The 20,618-nt window shown below is 42.3% G+C and overlaps 1 protein-coding gene across 4 annotated transcripts in view; it reads right to left on the reverse strand.

The window, feature by feature from the left end:
- The window catches only part of Rab3c (RAB3C, member RAS oncogene family), a 226,810-nt gene that overhangs the window by 29,212 nt on the left and 176,980 nt on the right, over positions 1–20,618 (reverse strand). For all 4 annotated transcript variants that reach the window (NM_001360099.1, XM_006517741.4, NM_023852.5 and 1 more), the window contains exon 4: positions 732–856. In NM_001360099.1, coding sequence (NP_001347028.1) covers positions 732–856 — 125 coding nt within the window. The remainder of the gene's footprint in view (positions 1–731; positions 857–20,618) is intronic.

The raw sequence follows: 20,618 nt of genomic DNA on the forward strand, positions 1-20,618 counted from the left end.
TCAACTCCTCGAAGAATGATATGTCTGGACCAACACAGAACAGGATGAGGGAGCAAGGAGGGCAGGCCTGGGATCCTCATGAAATAATTGGGATTTTTTTTTTTTGAGCTCACACTAGGTTCTTACCATCACTTTTGTTTCTAATTGTTTCTGAACTCAACTAATGCTGCAGGAAATGAGAGGGAATACACTCAGGGTTTGCAGAAGGTCTGTTGTTTGTCAAGGTCTCTTGATAAACTATACACACTCACACTCACATACCACACACACACACCAAACACACATTCTACACAGACACTCACAACCACACACACACATACACACACACACATACCACACCACACACACCATACACATATCACACACATATACCACACACATATCATACATACAAACACCCCAAATACCACACACACACGCACCACACAATGCACACACACATGCACACATGCATACCCCACATACCACATACATGCGTACATACCACACACATGCACACACACACATCACATAAACACACCACACACATGCACACACACGCCACACATGTACCACACACAATACACACACATACATACCACACACACATACCACACTGAATACACACACACCATGTACTACACACGCACACACCACACACATGCACACATACATACACACCACACACACTCTTGTGACTCTGATCAGCACAACATTCACCAAACATCCTTTCCTTGTGACTTGTGTCATACCGAGCTGTTCTCCTAAGCGCTGGCCTCTCTCGGTTGAGACAACCCGCTCATCTTCCATGTCACATTTGTTTCCAGCCAGGATAACCTGGGCATTATCCCAAGAGTATGTTTTGATCTGAGTTGACCTAAAAAAAAAAAAAGTACAAAAATGATCAGAGGGAAATCGTAAAGCAAAAAAAGAAAAAGTCTCAGAATGCGTGAGCAAGATAAAAACGAAGCCCAGTCAGACACTTGACATTTATAATTAATTATTCCAGTGCAGTTGCAACCCTCAGATTCTTACAAGGATTTGACAAGAGTCAGAAATCAGAGCTCAGTGTGTAGTTTAGTGGCAGAGCACACGAGGCTATAGCATGGGCTAGGCTTTGTGTTTGGCCCCAGCTCTGGAGAAGCACTGTCAAGGCAGTAGGTGTTACACCGAGAGCAATTTTGTATCTGTGAGATGAGCACCATCACACCCACTTCTCTCGGCTCTATGGATCTATACTGGTTATGAAGTAATCGTAAAGCTGAGCTGGCAGGGATCTTCCCAGTTTGAGCAGTGAAAGTCCTGTGTCTCCAGAACCCTCTCATCTCCAGACACTGAGGTAGCTGGTTTCTCTAACAACAGCTGCCCCACTGATAGACACGCTTACAAGGGAAACTAAAAATATCATTTCCCTTGATCAGAGGAAATCATAATTTTTAACCAAGTCATAAAACTATTATACTCATGCCTCATAGTTAAAATAAACACGTCACATTCCTATAAAACAACAATATAGCGGGCTGGCGTTTTGATTCACTCTGAAAAGACATCTAGAATTTAGATTAGGCCCTGTATATATCATGGAACAAACAACTCTTGGCTTTGCAGTTCAGGTAATAATTGTGGTAGTTGTGATTTGCAGCATGGTAAATCTAAGTGCTTTGTTTATACCCAATTAGTTCATAAACTAATTTAAGTAGAAGCTGTTATGCTAGTTCACACTGGAAGAAAATGAGGCACAGAGAGGTTAAATAATTTGTCTTAGATCCCACGTGGGGGAGCTGGGAATTCTACTCAAGTGGCATACTTCTCAACCCTGGGCCCCTAAAGATGTCTTCACTTCCGGCTATTCATTAAAAGTTTGAGAAGTAATGTTCTAGTGTGCTGCCATCTGGAGCAGAAGCCCAGAGGAGATGAAGCCATGGTCTTTAATTTGTTTCCTTTCTACTATGTAAGAATAGCAAGATAGGATCTGTGGGATACCTATCTCCGGCAGGTGGCCGGGGGAGGGACACCAGAATCCTGAAAAGCTCAACAAATAATTAAACTCCGAAAGGATAGATTTGTGATGTGCCAGGAGAGCTCGGGCGGCTTTGCTGATAATTGTTAAATCCTTCAGGGTTGTTGGATAGAATACAGAGATGAGCTGTTCTCAACCAGAGGAGAGAAGAGAAGGCAAAGAGCTTCCAGGGACAGCCAAGGAGCTTTCTGTGAGCTGGGAGCCAGGTCTCTCCCTCCTGGGAAGAGGTACGGAGGCAGTTAAGGTTTTATTTCTTGTTTGAGTCCAAGTTTTCAAGTGAGATTAATACAATTTTGATTCCACCAGGACACTGCAGAGGTATAGTCTAGATTATCCGTGGGACATGGGAGGAATGACCATTTAAATTCTGACAAGTTAAAAGTATATTCCCGCCCTTCCGGTTCACCCCAGCACTGGGGCACATTGGGCGTGGAGTCTGCGGACACCCCAAGGCCCCCACAGGACCCTCTGAGGGATATTAAGACCTCCGGTGAGTGGAACACAACTTCTGCTCCAATCCAATCGCACAGGACCTGAGACTGCATTAATTAGGGAAGCAGAAAACCCGGCCTGATCAGGGTCACAAGTCTCTTCTGGTCTGCGTCAGCACCAACGTACCTTGGGCGCAGAGTCTGCGGATACCCCTAAGGTCCTCACAGGACTCTCCATGGGATCTTAGGACCTCTGGTGAGTGGATTAAAACTTCTGCCAGGAGGCAGGTTCAAACACCAGATATCTGGACACCTTCCCTGCAAGAGGAGAGCTTGCCTGCAGAGAGTACTCTGAACTCTGAAACTCAGGAGAGAGCTAGTCTCCCAGGTCTGCTGACAGAGGCTAACATAATCACCTGAGGAACAAGCTCTAACCAGAGACAACTATAACAACTAACTCCAGAGATTACCAGATGGCGAAAGGCAAATGTAAGAATCTTACTAACAGAAACCAAGACCACTCACCATCATCAGAACGCAGCACTCCCACCCCTCCCAGTCCTGGGCACCTCAACACACCCAAAAAGATAGTCCCAGATTTAAAAGCATATCTCATGATGATGGTAGAGGACATCAAGAAGGACTTTAATAATTCACTTAAAGAAATACAAGAGAACACTGCTAAACAGGTAGAAGACCTTAAAGAGGAAGCACAAAAATCCCTTAAAGAATTGCAGGAAAACATGACCAAACAGGTGATGGAATTGAATAAAACCATCCAAGACCTAAAAAGGGAAGTAGACACAATAAAGAAAACCCAAAGTGAGGCAACACTGGAGATAGAAACCCTAGGAAAGGAATCTGGAAACAGATGCGTGCATCAGCAACAGAATACAAGAGATGGAAGAGAGAATCTCAGGTGCAGAAGATTCCATTGAGAACATTGGCACAACAATCAAAGAAAATGCAAAATGCAAAAAGATCCTATCTCAAAACATCCAGGAAATCCAGGACACAATGAGAAGACCAAACCTACAGATAATAGGAGTAGATGAGAATGAAGATTTTCAACTTAAAGGGCCAGCAAATATTTTCAACAAAATTATAGAAGAAAACTTCCCAAACCTAAAGAAAGAGATGCCCATGAACATAAAGAAGCCTACAGAACTCCAAATAGACTGGACCAGAAAAGAAATTCCTCCCGACACATAATAATCAGAACAACAAATGTACTAAATAAAGATAGAATATTAAAAGCAGTAAGGGGAAAAAGGTCAGGTAACATACAAAGGCAGGCCTATCAGAGTTACACCAGACTTTTCACCAGAGACTATGAAAGCCAGAAGATCCTGGACAGATGTTATACAGACACTAAGAGAACACAAATGCCAGCCCAGGCTTCTATACCCAGCCAAACTCTCAATTACCATAAATGGAGAAACCAAAGTATTCCAGGACAAAAACAAATTCACACATTATCTTTCCACGAATCCAGCCCTTCAAAGGATAATAACAGAAAAAAACCAATACAAGGATGGAAACCATGCCCTAGAAAAAGCAAGAAAGTAATCCCACAACAAACCAAAAAGAAGACAGCCACAAGAACACAATGCCAACTCTAACAACAAAAATATTAGGAAGCAACAATTACTTTTCCTTAATATCTCTTAATATCAATGGACTCAATTCCCCAATAAAAAGACATAGACTAACAGACTGGCCACACAAACAGGATCCAACATTCTGCTGCTTACAGGAAACCCATCTCAGGGAAAAAGACAGACACTACCTCAGAGTGAAAGGCTGGAAAACAATTATCCAAGCAAATGGTCTGAAGAAACAAGCTGAAGTAGCCATTCTAATATCGAATATAATCGACTTCCAACCCAAAGTTATCAAAAAAGACAAGGAGGGACACTTCATACTCATCAAAGGTAAAATCCTCCAAGAGGAACTCTCAATTCTGAATATCTATGCTCCAAATGCAAGGGCAGCCACATTCATTAAAAAAACTTTAATAAAGCTCAAAGCACACATTGCACCTCACACAATAATAGTGGGAGACTTCAACACACCACTTTCATCAATGGACAGATTGTGGAAACAGAAACTAAACAGGGACACAGTGAAACTAACAGAAGTTATGAAAGAAATGAACTTAACAGATATCTACAGAATATTTTATCCTAAAACAAAAGGACATACCTTCTTCTCAGCACCTTATGGGACCTTCTCCAAAATTGACCATATAATTGGTTACAAAACAGGCCTCAACAGATACAAAAATATTGAAATTGTCCCATGCATCCTATCAGACCATAATGTTATATTCAATAACAACATAAATAATGGAAAGCCAAAATTCACGTGGAAATTGAACAACACTCTTCTCAATGATACCTTGGTCAAGGAAGGAATAAAGAAAGAAATTAAAGACTTTTTAGAGTTTAATGAAAATGAAGCCACAACATACCCAAACTTATGGGACACAATGAAAGCATTTCTAAGAGGGAAACTCATAGCTCTGAGTGCCTCCAAAAAGAAACTAGAGAGAGAACACACTAGCAGCTTGACAGCACACCTAAAACCTCTAGAAAAAAAGGAAGCAAATTCACCCAAGAGGAGTAGACGGCAGGAAATAATCAAACTCAGGGGCGAAATCAACCAAGTGGAAACAAGAAGAACTATTCAAAGAATCAACCAAACGAACTGTTTTTTTGAGAAAATCAACAAGATACATAAACCCTTAGCCAGACTCACTAGAGGGCACAGGGACAGCATCCTAATTAACAAAATCAGAAATGAAAAGGGAGACATAACAACAGATTCTGAAGAAATCCAAAACACCATCAGATCCTTCTACAAAAGGCTATACTCAACAAAACTGGAAAACCTGGACGAAATGGACAAATTTCTGGACAGATACCAGGTACCAAAGTTGAATCAGGATCAAGTTGACCATCTAAACAGTCCCATATCACCTAAAGAAATAGAAGCAGTTATTAATAGTCTCCCAACCAAAAAAAGCCCAGGACCAGATGGGTTTAGTGCAGAGTTCTATCAGACCTTCAAAGAAAATCTAATTCCAGTTCTGCACAAACTATTCCACAAAATAGAAGTAGAAGGTACTCTACCCAACTCATTCTATGAAGCCACAATTACTCTGATACATAAACCACAGAAAGATCCAACAAAGATATAGAACTTCAGACCAATTTCCCTTATGAACATCGATACAAAAGTACTCAATAAAATTCTCCCTAACCGAATCCAAGACAACACATCAAAACAATCATCCATCCTGACCAAGTAGGTTTTATTCCAGGGATGCCGGGATGGTTTAATATATGAAAATCCATCAACGTAATCCATTATATAAACAAACTCAAAGACAAAAACCACATGATCATCTTGTTAGATGCGGAGAAAGCATTTGACAAAATTCAACACCCATTCATGATAAAAGTCTTGGAAAGATCAGGAATTCAAGGCCCATACCTAAACATGATAAAAGCAATCTACAGCAAACCAGTAGCAAACATCAAAGTAAATGGTGAGAAGCTGGAAGCAATCCCACTAAAATCAGGGACTAGACAAGGCTGCCCACTTTCTCCTTACCTATTCAACATTGTACTTGAAGTCCTAGCCAGTGCAATTCAACAACAAAAGGAGATCAAGGGGATACAAATGGGAAAAGAAGTCAAAATATCACTTTTTGCAGATGATATGTTAGTATATATAAGTGACCTTAAAAATTCCACCAGAGAACTCCTAAGCCTGATAAACAGCTTCGGTGAAGTAGCTGGATATAAAATTAACTCAAACAAGTCAATGGCCTTTCTCTACACAAAGAATAAACAGGCTGAGAAAGAAATTAGGGAAACAGCACCCTTCTCAATAGTCACAAATAATATAAAATACCTTGGTGTGACTCTAAGGTAGTGAAAGATTTGTTTGATAAGAACTTCAAGTCTCTGCAGAAAGAAATTAAAGAAGATCTCAGAAGATGGAAAGATCCCCCATGCTCATGGATTGGCAGGATCAACATTGTAAAAATGGCTATCTTGCCAAAAGCAATCTACAGATTCAATGCAATCCCCATCAAAATTCCAACTCAATTCTTCAACAAATTAGAAAGAGCAAGCTGCAAATTCATCTGGAATAACAAAAAATGTAGGATAGCAAAAACTCTTCTCAAGGATAAAAGAACCTCTGGTGGAATCACCATGCCTGACCTAAAGCTGTACTACAGAGCAATTGTGATAAAAACTGCATGGTACTGGTATAGCGACAGACAAGTAGACCAATGGAATAGAATTGAAGACCCAGGAATGAACCCACACCCTATGGTCACTTGATCTTCGACAAGGGAGCTAAAACCATCCAGTGGAAAAAAGACAGCATTTTCAACAAATGGTGCTGGCACAACTGGCAGTTATCATGTAGAAGAATGCGAATTGATCCATTCCTATCTCCTTGTACTAAGGTCAAATCTAAGTGGATCAAGGAACTTCACATAAAACTAGAGACACTGAAACTGATAGAGGAGAAAGTGGGGAAAAGCCTCCAATATATGGGCACAGGGGAAAAATTCCTGAATAGAACAGCAATGGCTTGGGCTGTAAGATCGAGAATTGATAAATGGGACCTCATAAAACTGCAAAGCTTCTGTAAGGCAAAAGACACCGTCAATAAGACAAAAAGGCCACCAACAGATTGGGAAAGGATCTTTACCTATCCTAAATCAGATAGGAGACTAATATCCAATATATATAAAGAACTCAAGAAGGTGGGCTCCAGAAAATCAAATAACCCCATTAAAAATGGGGCTCAGAGCTAAACAAAGAATTCTCACCTGAGGAATACCGAATGGCTGAGAAGCACCTGATAAAATGTTCAACATCCTTAATCATCAGGGAAATGCAAATCAAAACAACCCTGAGATTCCACCTCACACCAGTCAGAATGGCTAAGATCAAAAAATCAGGTGACAGCAGATGCTGGGGAGGATGTGGAGAAAGAGGAACACTCCTCCATTGTTGGTGGGATTGCAAGCTTGTACAAACCACTCTGGAAATCAGTCTGGCAGTTCCTCAGAAAATTGGGCATAGTACTACCGGAGGATCCCACAATACCTCTCCTGGGCACATATCCAGAAGATGTTCCAACTAGTAAGAAAGACACATGCTCCACTATGTTCATAGCAGCCTTATTTATAATAGCCAGAAGCTGGAAAGAACCCAGATTCCCCTCAACAGAGGAACGGATACAAAAAATGTGGTACATTTACACAATGGAGTACTACTCAGCTATTAAAAAGAATGAATTTATGAAATTCCTAGGCAAATGGATGGACCTGGAGGGCATCATCCTGAGTGAGGTAACCCAATCACAAAAGAACTCAAATGATATGTACTCACTGATAAGTGGATATTAGCCCAGAAATTTAAAATACCCAAGATATAAGATACAATTTGCAAACCACATGAAACTCAAGAAGAACGAAGACTAAAGTGTGGACACTTTGCCCCTTCTTAGAATTGGGAACAAAACACCCATGGAAGGAGTTACAGAGACAAAGTTTGGAGTTGAGACAAAAGGATGGACCATCTAGAGACTGCCATATCCAGGGATCCATCCCATAATCAGCCTCCAAATGCTGACACCATTGCACACACTAGCAAGATTTTGCTGAAAGGACCCTGATATAGCTGTCTCTTGTGAGACTATGTTGGGGCCTAGCAAACACAGAAGTGGATGCTCACAGTCAGCTATTGGATGGATCATAGGGCCCCCAATGGAGGATCTAGAGAAAGTAACCAAGGAGCTAAATGGATCTGAAACCCTATAGGTGGAGCAACATTATGAACTAACCAGTACCCGGGAGCTCTTGACTATAGCTGCATATGTATCAAAAGATGGCCTAGTCGGCCATCACTGGAAACAGAGGCCCATTGGACTTGCAAACTTTATATGCCCAGTACAGGGGAACACTAGGGCCAAAACGTGGGAGTAGGTGGGTAGGGGAGTGGGGAGGAGGGTATGGGGGACTTTTGGGATAGCATTGGAAATGTAAATGAGGAAAATACCTAATAAAAATATTTTAAAAAAAAGAAAAAAAAGTATATTCTCACAATAACGTTCATATGTGCCCATTGTGGTTTGAATAAAAATGGCCCCCATAGGACCATTTTTTTTGAATGTTTAGTCACCCGGGAGTGGCACTATTTGTGGATTAGAAGGACTGGGAGGTGTGGCCTTGTTGGAGGAAGTGTCACTGGGAGTGGCTTTAAGGTTTCAGAAGCCCATAGCAGGTCCAGAATTTCTCTCTCTTCCTGTAGATTAGAATGCAGCTCTCAGCTACTGTTCCAGAGCCACGCGGCCATGCTTCCACCATGACAATAATAGACTAAACTCTAAAACTGCAAGTAAGTCCCATGTTACATGCTTTCTTTTATAGGTGTAGTTTTGGTGACATGGCGTCTCTTGACAACAATAGAACAGTGATGAAGACACTCAATGTACTGGGTATATAGAGACATAAGCTCTAAATTCTATGCTTTTTCCCCCTTCACCATATTATGTACAGAAAACATGAAAATTGACATACTCATCACGAATTAAATTAAAAAATATCACATATGTGAATGTGTGTCATAACTCAGGTACTAATGTTCAGGAGAGAAAATTAGAGACAGGTGTGCATGTTAGGCCAAGTAAGAGTCCTTTCTTCAAGCTGGTGGCCAAGGGCAGTCTCTGCCACAGGATGCAGCACTTATAAATGAAATTATCATAAAATAATTACAGTAATCTCATTGTCTGGTATAGGTCAGAGGAACCTGGGAACATTTGTTTTAGTTATATAGCTGGTCCATGGTCAGGATCATGGAGAGTCCAGGATGGGTTGCCGAGAAAGAGGTGGCCGCTTAGGGGGTTATGGGCTGAGAAGTGCCTTTAAGGGACAGGAAATGGAATGAGGAGAAGGTCAGGACAAGACGGCATCAATTCAGTCACCTCATTAATATTTTTTTGGTTAAAACACTTAATATTTTCTTTCAGAGCACCTAAAAGCTGACCAATTTCCTTAGGTATTTTTAAAAGACTTTATCTGATTTATTTATTTATTTTTAAATTTTTTTCAATTTTTAAAAAATTTATTTATTTATTTATTTTATTTATTTTTTAATGTCTTGAAAACCAACATGAGCCAATACTTGGAAAGGCTCTAGCTTGAGTCTTCGCCTTAATGGGGCATGTTTTAACCTGATGGTACAGTTAGAAATCAGACACTGAAGGGGTGATTAGGTGCTTGGGGCTCATCAGAGAGTGTCATGGTCGTGTTGGAAAGGGTTGGGGGCCAGGATGATCAATGACCTGGCTTGAGTTTGTTGAGAACTGGTGCCTACTTGAAGTCTGCCCTGAGTAAACGTATCCCACGGTGTGAGCCGTGTGAACTAAGCTTCACTCCTGTGACCTGGGCACCCCTAGGCCACAGTGGGAACTGTGTAAACTCAGCTGAGGTTGAGGTTGAGACTGCGACTAGGTCATGAAACCACTGAGCTCAGTACCCGCTACTCTTCTTTACCCAGGCGACAGGGTGCTTGTTTCTATAACTAAACACACCTGAGTACCTTTCTTCTGCTACTGAGTATCCTGCAGGGCCACAGGAAACCATTTTAGCTTACCCATTTATATACACCCTGACATTTAATATTTTGTAACAATGCATAGAAATATGCTAAAACGAGAACATATTTTGCCTCTGGTTATCAGAACACTCCTCCTTCCAATTGGTTGTTTTGTAATACATTTTTGAATTTTTATGTGCTCTGCAACACCCAAAATAGTACGAAATGAATATTTTCTATAATTAATCCTAGAATTAGAAAAGATAATTAACTTAAAATATAGCCAGCATATGGTTTCTTTTAAAATAAAATAACAATAGTGATCTGTGGCCATTTGTGCCAAGGAGAGGAAATGTTTGCTCAGGCATCAGAACTCCGTGAGTTTACGCCTGCAGCCGGGGTTGTAAATGCTCCACGTATGTCTCAGGCTTGGCTTGCTCCAGCTCCCTCCCACCAGCATGTAAGGAGGGCAGCTTTGGGTGAGGCAGGCAGAGATCAGAACAGCGTCCCCCTCCTAAACCCCACTCAGCGCATCCAGTTCAGTTCCTATAATTTAAATGATAATTAGAGTTTTTCACTAAAGAGCCTCGAGTTTTATTTTTCGTTCCTATCTACAAGCTGAGAGGTCCCGCAAGAGTGGTTTCCCTGGGGTATTTCTGAGGGTGGAACTGAGGGGTTTGTACACACTAAGCAAGCACACAGTCTACCACCGAGCCACACCCAGCCTCCACATTGGTCAGATTTCAGCTGAGAGTACATAAGCTTCCTCTAGTGTGTCTGCTGGGGCAATGCACATTTTCCTTGACTAAATCTTCATTTTGTGTGACATTCACATCCACAGGTGTTGTGGTTACTTGCTGCATTTTGTCCCATAATGAGAAGAACCCGGCAATCCCTTTGTTGGGAAGATGCATATTTAAAGAGAATAGCTGTCACCAAACAATGTACACGTGAAAAGATGATTTATTTCTGAATCTCTGCAAAAATTCCCCAGGGGATTTCCTGTTAATCTCAACAAGATTAATGGAATCAGAAACCATATGCTAGTCTCCATGGTTACTCTTCCAAGTTCAGTTAACTCAGACCTTACCAGCCCAGGATTAAACGATTTGAACAATAACCCTTTAGCTGCCATTCAGCTAAAACAAAACAAAAGCACTTCAAACCTCCCTTCGACATGCTTATGCGACACCGGTTCGGACATGTTTTGTCCTTTTGGGTCTTACCAAAATGTAAAAAAGAGAAACAAGAAAAAGTGAGCTTCTACAAGCTGGGAAGGTGTATGAGGAGAGGAAAGAGTCTTTCATGTTTTATAATATTTTACACACAGGTGAACTCTGTAGAATAAAATAATTTACATATGAGGAACTGTAAATTGTACATCTGAAGGACAGCAGATTCCTACAGTATTGATTCTTTGCTACTGTTCTGTGTGTCACTGATTTCTTGTGAACTCATTGTCTTCCTATAACGAAGTCCTGGTTCTTGCTACTCAAGCTGTTTCAAAAACCACAATAGGTGTCCCAGTGACTACGAGCAGTTGCTGCTTAGGGTCTGATTAAGACAGTAGTTGGAAAACTAAGGGGGCAGAGAGAGTGTAACTCTGCTACTCCTCGATCAGTACAGCTCGGGCAGATCTACTCTTACCTCTTGCTCAATCTGGGGAAGCGCGCACTCTCTCTCTCTCTCTCTCTCTCTCTCTCTCTCTCTCTCTCTCCATTACTCTTGCTTTGTTCAGCCTCCACAAGGATCAGGCTACCAGCGTCAGGGAGAACACCCAGTCTGTAAGGAAACTCCCTCACTGCCAGTACTCACCGCAAGGGGAAGACAGCTCCTGTTATTGGTCTCTCTTTTTCCCCCATTCAATTTAACCACTGATTTATTCTTATTTATTTAAACTTTTGGAGAACCCTTGAACCTCATTCCAACTCAGAACAATGAAATCAGAATTTTAGGCTGTCAAGATGGATCAAGGTTGATCTGAGAACTCACATGTGAAGGAGAGGACTGACTGACTCTTGCAAGTTGTCTTCCCACATCCACACTGTACACACACACACACACACACACACACACACACACAGAGAGAGAGAGAGAGAGAGAGAGAGAGAGAGACAGAGAGAGACAGAGACACAGAGAGACAGACAGAGAGAGACAGACAGAGAGAGAAACACATGCATACACACACTTGAAAATGGAGTGATAAAATAGTTTAGAGCCTCCAGGGACTTCACCAGACATATTAACAAACATCTCTCCAGATTACCGCTTTTAAGTCCAGTTAACTCAGACATTGCCAGCACCACATGAAACTACTAGAGCAATTGTTGTTTAGCTGTAATCATTTATACACTAAGGACAGAAGGTTTGTGAAATGATATTCTTCACTTATGCTTTCCTGATTGTTTTTTAAATGATTGATTTACTCATTTCACATATAACACTACTGTGCATTTACAGGTGGCAGATACAGATGTGCATAAAATAGAGAAACTCTGCAGTTGCGAGAGTCTTAGTAAGGAAACAGAAATACGGACATAATAGAATATTGTTGATGTGAGGGATAAATATGAAGGAGTGGTTTATGAAGCTGGGGAGCTAAGCCTTTTATATGTACATGTTCTTTAGGAAGATTTCAAAGGAAAATTATAGTATTAAATTATCGTCTTGTGATGCTGATATTACTGATTATTGTTTAACGAAATGGTTTACATGGTAAAATTGGCATATTAGCCCAAGAAGCTAGATAAAAAGTGAAGTGGCCATTGTTAAAAATGTCATCCTTAGCTTTCATCGCCATGCTGAGCTCTCTGGTGATGACACAATAACCGAGAGATTACTGTTTTCACTTCTCATTTCTCCCTCCCTCGTAGGCAGATTATGTTTCTCTGTCCAGAAGACAGCAAAATTAAATAAGTGAGTTGCTTTGGCCAGTGGTGCTTATTCAAGTCATGACACTGTGGACAGCAGACAAGAAGACACACTTGGGCTCCGTCAGTGCATTGTTTAAAAAAATATTTTATTGTTTTATGTAGATGGATCCTTTGACTGTGTTTGGTGTGCAAGCCTGGTACTCATTGAGGCCAGAGGGGGTTGCAGGAGCCCCTGAAACTGGAGTTACAGACAGTTATGAGCCACCATGTGGGTGCTGGGAATCAAGCCCAGGGTCTCTGAAAGCAGTGACCTAAAGTGACCTAAAGTGATGAGCCATCTCTCTAGTCACCAGCAGTATGTTCATCCTGGAAACAGCCTACTCTCCTTACACAGTTCCAGGATGAGACGCATAAGCAGCCCACTGCACTTAGACATCAACAAGTCTTCATCCAGTCTAGAAATGGCCGGTGTCACAGTCTGAATATGAAATGTTCGTCATTGTTTGGTGGCATGGCTGCCAACTGGTGGACTTTGGGGGAAGTGACCGGATCCTCTGAGCTCTGACTTAATCAATAGATTAATCCCTTGATGGATTTGTAATGTGATTTTGTCGTTGGGGAGTGCTGAAAAGTAAGAGGTGGGAGGGACCTCATTGGGGAAAGCATGTCACTGGGGTGTGCCATTGAGGTTATAATTTGTTTCAAAATTTTTCCGTGTACTGTCTGTTGTCCACCCTCTTTAGTTCCTGGTCACCATGAGGTGAATGCTATCCTCTGGCCTGTGCTCCTGATGTGTTGGGCCCAAAGGTAATAAATAGATCAGGGGAATCATGAACCAAGACCTATGAAACCATGAGAGAAAAGCAAACCTTTCTTCCCCTTAAGTTACACGCATCAGGCATTTTATCACAGCAACGGACATCTGACTACTATATCCAGTTTCACTCAGCAACCTTCTGTGGCCCTGTGTGCCTTTCTCTTACCATTTCTCTTCCTTCCATCTCCAGGAGGAGCACATTGATATGTTTTTATTTACTCACACATGCTGTATTTTCAGCAACTGAAAACTATGGCCACTCTGGGAAGTTTCAGGTTTGCGGTGCTTAAAATTAACAAAAGACCAAGAGCTCATTTAAGACAAAATGTGGGTTAGAAGCACAGCATTAGATACAGGGTATTTTGTAGCAGATGTTCCTGCTATTCTGCCCATCTCCCCTAGGACTCATAGCTTTGGTGCCTGCTGGCTGACGTCCAGCTGCCTGTATCTGCTTCTCCTTACTTTACAGCTTTCTATAAAGCAACAGAAGGGCCTTTTGCCCAGCAGGGAAGGCCAAAAATAACAAGGAAATAACACACCAAGGAGCAGGCCTCAGCCAGAGACTGATAGGAATTGCTGTCTAATACCCAAGATCCCTTTCACCCCAGATTGCTACCATTCTTAGTCCCAAATTTGTAAACAGGAAGAGCCCTAGACACCCATTACAGGAGCGGGCTGGTAAAGAGACCATCTGTCGGCCCCGCCCCTTTCACAGCTTGCTTCTCCAGCACTTTTAGGTGTTTCCAAATGTATCCATTTGGAAACTTCTCTCTTAGAAAGTCTACCTAAGGGTCTGAGAAATCCTCCAAAGACATGCTAAGAGTGCTTCTTCTGGAAAAGGGCCCAAAGTTTCAAAGTGTTCTGGAGTTGGTAGTACTGGAAATAGGGTTTGGAGAGAAAGCGTTAGGTGTGCCCTTGAGTGTTTTGTTGCGTGCCATGATGGTTTGAATGAGATGTCCCCCATAGTGGAACAGTTGAATACTTGATCTCCAGTTGGCTGTGCTATTTGGGGAGGTTTAGGAGGTGTTGTCTTGCTGGAGGAAGTGTGTCACTCGGGGTGGGCTTTGAGTTGTCAATAACCTCAGGCCATACCCAGTTTGCTGCCTTTCTGCATGCTTGCTTGTGGGACAGGTGAACTCTCAGCTGTCCCTGCCACCCTGCCTGCCTGCTGCCACTCTTCCCTATCTTGACAGTGATGGATGCTTGTCCCTCTGGAACCACAGGCCCGGAAGAACCTTCCCTTCAAAAAGTTGACTTGGTCGTTGTCACAGCAACTAAGTAACGAGTAGTAACTAAGACACCTTCTGAGGGGCTTTTGGGAAATGGTCAAATCAAAAAGACTCTGATAAAAGCAATGATTAATGGACTGGTGGGCTCATTCATCCTTTGATAGCAATATTAGGAGGAGGTGGACACCCAGGAGTAGGAGCCTATTGTGCCTTTTCCCTCTTTGTGTTTTTTTTGTCTCCCGTGTCTTTTTGTCCTGTCTACCATGATGTAAACCATTGCAGTCTCCTATATACTTCCCAGCAGGGAACTCATGGGCCTAGCAGCAATGGTGCTATTGAAACTGTGATGGGTGATAAATCCATCTTCCCTTAAACTGTTTTCTGAGGTCTGACTAATGCTACAGTTTCAAAGTAATGGCTGCTAACCGGTTTCCTTTTCCCAGGGATCCAGTTTAAGGTTATCATTGAATTTAGACTTTATTAGCTTTGTAAGAAACCTGTGTGCCACCACCTATCTTAAATGAATTTATCATCTGTCAGGCCCTCTCCCAGTCTTGCATCTAGTCTGATTACCTATATCCTCTTGGGTCGGATTCCCCTAATGAGGGCGCATAGAAGCCCTGGATATCACTCACCATAACTGTCACTTGTGTACATGACTGCACATCACAGTCACTATAAGAGAGCCCAAAGACATCCACCACTCACTCACTGCTATGTCTCTGCATTGAGCCAATTCTGTAGCCCAGGAAAGGTGCTCAGACAGTAAGGGCACATGATAGGACCGAGTATGGAGAAATGACTAAGAAGTCTGGTATTTCAAATATAAGCACAAAGCCAGCAGAAACAGGAAGGGAATCACCATCTCCTGAGATGACAAGTGCCTACTGCATCTATTTTAGGATGCATGGTGGACATAGTACTCTTATAGCCTTATTAAGCCTATATGTGGGGCTCAGGGTAGCAGAAGCCTAGTGCTGGCGCCTTTCAGACCTGCTGGCTTTCTGTTTGATTAGCTTTTCCTTCTAGTCTGAGAAGGGACACATTTCCTTTCTGTCTCAGCACTAATAGTCAGGGCTACCTTAGGGAGCACCTTTAAACTATGGACTCATTGTGTGTGTGGACCCTGGTCCATCTCTTTCAGTTTAGAGACAAAGCTAAGACTGCAGATGTGAAGTAACTTGACTAAAGTGGTCCAGCTGCTCAGGGACTGATGAGGTTTATAACACAAGCCTCCCATGAAGTCTCTTTGAAGACTGCTTCCACGAGGGAGGGAAGAAATTCATATGCTAAGTATCTGACTATCTTTGCATAACAACAGCAACCTGCATGTTTCTGCATGTGTGGAGACATCCCCACATCCCAGGATCTCTGAACATATGAGAGTGTCCTTCAGTTAGGTGTAGAAATGAGAAGAATTGAATATGCCTGAATGGTTGTGTCTGACTTGTTTCTCTGTTGCAGTTCCACTGCTGAGAACTGATACCACATGACGTTCAGTCCATCTGATAGCCTAAATTCTGTAGTCTAAATCTAGCCCTTGGCCTCTTCCTCGTGGCTTCCGTACCTTTTTCATAATGCCTACCTTATCTATTTGGATTTCATCAGTTTTTGTTTCTTTGCTTTTGTTTTCCCCTATTGGAAGTAGAGTCTCATGTCCTCAGGATGGTCTAGAACTCACTGTGTAGCAAAGAAGGACCTTGGCTTTCTGATCATCCTGCTTTTATTTTGCATTGTTTTTAATGCAGTGCTAGAAATCAAACCAAGGCCTTCCTGCATGCTACGCAAACCCTCAATCAACTTGACTACAACCCAGCCTTCTGACCTTATCTTGATCTCATAAAATGTCAAAGTCTATTTTAAAAATAGTATGTATAGTATGAACATTGAACATTTCTGTCTTATGAGAGAACTAGAAATAACTCAGTGTAGCAAAGGTAATCCTTCTGTCCAGCAAAGACAGGGATGGAAGCTGGTCCTAAGGCAGTATGACCAAGGAAGATATTTGTCAGCAGGAGAAAGTCTGGCTGTTCTTTTGCACAGAACAAGGACAAAGTCCTGTTAGAAATACCCAGTTCATAGGCATTCAATATTATGGTGTCCTGGGAAGGACTAATGGTCTTTGACAAGATGTGCTTGCTTCAAAGGCTAAAGGTCAGGGCTTGCTGAAGGGGAACTCTGAGTTGAAGACCTAGAACCTGTCCTTTCCCCAGCTGGGTGCTAGAACATTCTCATCGCCTTCCATACTACTTATGGCTATACTCAATATACATTATATCTGACCCTGGACACTGAGGCTTAGCTTTCATTACTGTAACAACTCCTGCTATTGGAGTTTTAAGTAAATATAAAATAATACAATTCCTTGACGCAGCATCAAATAACTGTGGTGTTATTTGTCCTTTCTTCCCCTTCTGTGATCGCCCCTCTCCTGTGCAGTTGGAGCCCCCTTCCTGTTATTCCATTTTCCACTTGACATCACCTGTATCCTTCTAGTCCCCTCCCAAAGCCATCCCAGCCCCTGAGCATATGCACCCTTTGTAGTCTCTTGGTTTAGGCGGTCAATCTTGGTTGTTTACTCACGTCTGAGGATTTGGAGCTATGGATCAGAGATGACAGAGAACACGAAGCCTTTCTCTTTCTGGCTCTAACTTCCCTTACTCAATATGAACTTTCCTAGGTCTTTCCATTTACCTACAAATTTTATTTTGATTTTCAGCTGTGTGTATCTATACACATTTTCATTATCCAGTAATCTGTTGAAGGATGTTTAGCATGCCTGTCTAGTTGGACTTAAGGCCTGCTCAAGAGGAGGGAAATCGTGATTGGTTCTGGAAACCTAGCCAGCTTCCCAGGGCTAGTGAGGTCATGGACTTCAGGGCTCGTGAGGTCACGGACTTCAGGAAAGAATTTACTGCCACCATTTTGCTAAACCAGCACAATTCCTTACATCCTAAATCTTATTCTTCGACCCACAAACAATTGTAGCTACCAACCCTCATCAAAGAATCTTCCCTTTGCAGCAAATGGAGGCCATGAGAGAAAACCACAACTGGACACAATGCAGATGTCAGTGGATGGTGGAGCCTATCCCCAACAGATACAGCTACACCACAGCTTCCTTGCCAGACACAGGGAACACTGTGGAGAAGGGGGTGAGAAGACTGGAAGTGTCAGACCACTGGGAAGTCTGCTGTGAAACTGTCTCCCCTCAGAATGGCTGCATAAACAAGACCAGAACAATGCCAATTTCAATGGACATATTAACATGCAAGGAAAAAAAATGTTGCATGGTCCTCATCATGGCCAAAGAATTACAGGAAACTGTTGACTCCTGAGAGAAGGGCAGTTACTATCTCCAGGGGAGGAGAAACCTTATTGGTTACCCAATGCAGAGTAGTCAGCCTTGAAATCGTATAGAAACACCAAAACAGACTCAGCAGTTCTTACATGTATTTGTGCATGTGTGTGTGTGAGTGTGTGTGAGTGTGTGTAAAACAAATATAATCAAAAAAATGTGGCTATCAACTTGTGAGTCAAGCAAGGGAGGAGTTTGTGGGGGCAAGTGGGAGGGGTTAAAGGGAAGGAAGGGAGTGGTAGAATTCTATTTCAATTAAAAACACTAGAAAATAAAATAAAATAAACAATCAGTCCCCCTTCCAAAAGAAGAACCAAATCAAAACAAACAACAACAAAATTAATGGCCCTTTTACAAACTGGTTTGAGATCTGAACAGAGAGTTATCCAAGAAGAGATAAAAATCGTAAGAAAACCTTTCTTTTTTTGTTTAAAGGAGAGTAGGTGCACTTCACTCCTGATTTCCGAGGTTCGAGGCATCATCACTTGGCCCTGCAGCTTTTGGGATTGGGTGGGGTCACCCAGCAAAGGGAAGTTGCTAACCATACAGAGTCCAGGAAGCAAAAAGGAAGGGAAAAGGATAAGTCCTAAAGGGCAAAGGTCTCCAGCGTCATGCTCCCAGAGACCTAATATTTTCTTCCTGGATTCGGGTACTTGTTTATGGGATTAGAGGAACCAGGACCACCTCTCCAAGCCATCTGCTTACTCCGCTAGGAAGGTTGAGTAAAATCCTTCCATCTCTTACCAGGTTATTTCCAAGAGGTTTGAATCGCTGAGTGTTACATAAATGGGAGACATTAGTATTAATTATCCATGAATTGCCCACATGACATTGGCATAATATTGCAAACTCTTTCTCTAGGCAATTTTCATCATGACTTGGTATTTTTTAATCTCCAACCATAAAGGTCACAGCAGCAGGAAAAAAAAAGTACTATCTGCTTTTATTTCAAATAAAAAAAAAATATGTTGCCAGACTTTGGCTAAGAAGCCAGGGACACAGCCATGAAGGTTGGTCTCTTCTCAGAGAGCTCGATGCCTGTTTCCTTATGTAGGTTTCTCAAATATACTAAAACCATCAAGTATTTATGAAGGTACCGCTTTGCAGAAGCCCTGAGTGTCTGCAGAGTCTGCTGTTGCTTTTCAAAACCTAGCAGGCATTAGAAACACCTGGATGCTCTGACTCAGAAAGCCTGGGGTGATGCCAGGGTGCTGGCCGATGATGCTGACCAGCAGGCCACACCTTGGTGGACACTGTAGTAGGGTTAGAGGTCTAATCAGCATTCTGTAGTCACACTGTGCTATGTTCCTTGGAGCGCTAATGTCTGGCTTGGAACGTTGATGGAGTGGAGCAAGTCAGTAGGGCATCCTTTTAACCTGAAGCCTGAGATGGTCTTCCCAGGACCTGGAGGCTTGTGGGCACTCAAGTGGAATGGAGGTCTCCGTAGTGAAGAGATAACGGAAGCAACAGGGTTGAAACTGGCTATGGGCATTGTGCCAGGTGGTGACAGTGGGAAATCTATGAAAGGAGGATGGCTCTGGAGATTTGTTCTTGAAGCCACCATTACTTTCATAACATTAGCCTATACTGTCTTGGGATAGGTGAGATGGAAGGGATGGACATGGGAGTCAGTCTATCTACCAGCTCTGAGCACTGACAAAGGGAGGAAGACTGAGAAAGACAGTTATGTATGCAGGGAGGCAAGGAAAGATTAACTCAGGTGCAACCAATGGGGAGGGTCACTGTCCCTTCTCTGGCTCTTGGCAGAGAACTCTTGGCAAATGAGCTCAGAAGGAGCCACAACTATCCTCCCTCTTTCAGTAGGCTGCTTGCCTTTATAATTCCTCTGAATTCTAGTCCTTTGGATTGTATAATCCCCCACCCCCCTTCAGTAACCTTTAAAATGATAGTGGTTTTCAAATGAACTAGAGCAAAAAGATTTTGTCATTGTAGAGAACTCTGGCCTCAGGAAAGAAGAAAGTGTAAAAAGGCCAAGGCCAGCAGATGCCATTTGCCCTTGGCTGTAGGGAGTAATTGCTATTCAACACATCAGATTTTCCATCAAATGATGCAACCTGTAATGGATCCGTCATCAGGCTTCGCACACCCAAACCAGCACTTTCGCTAACACACTTTATAACCCAGTGAACTCCATCACCGAACTTCAGGTAAGTCTTGACCTGCCTGTATCTTGTGATCAGGATGGTGCTCATGCTGCATCGTTTCGAGGCAAACAGGGTCACGTCAGACCATGTTGACAAAGAAAACTCCAGAAGCTCATCA

Source organism: Mus musculus, chromosome 13, assembly GCF_000001635.26.
Source record: "Mus musculus strain C57BL/6J chromosome 13, GRCm38.p6 C57BL/6J".
Taxonomy (NCBI): domain Eukaryota; kingdom Metazoa; phylum Chordata; class Mammalia; order Rodentia; family Muridae; genus Mus; species Mus musculus.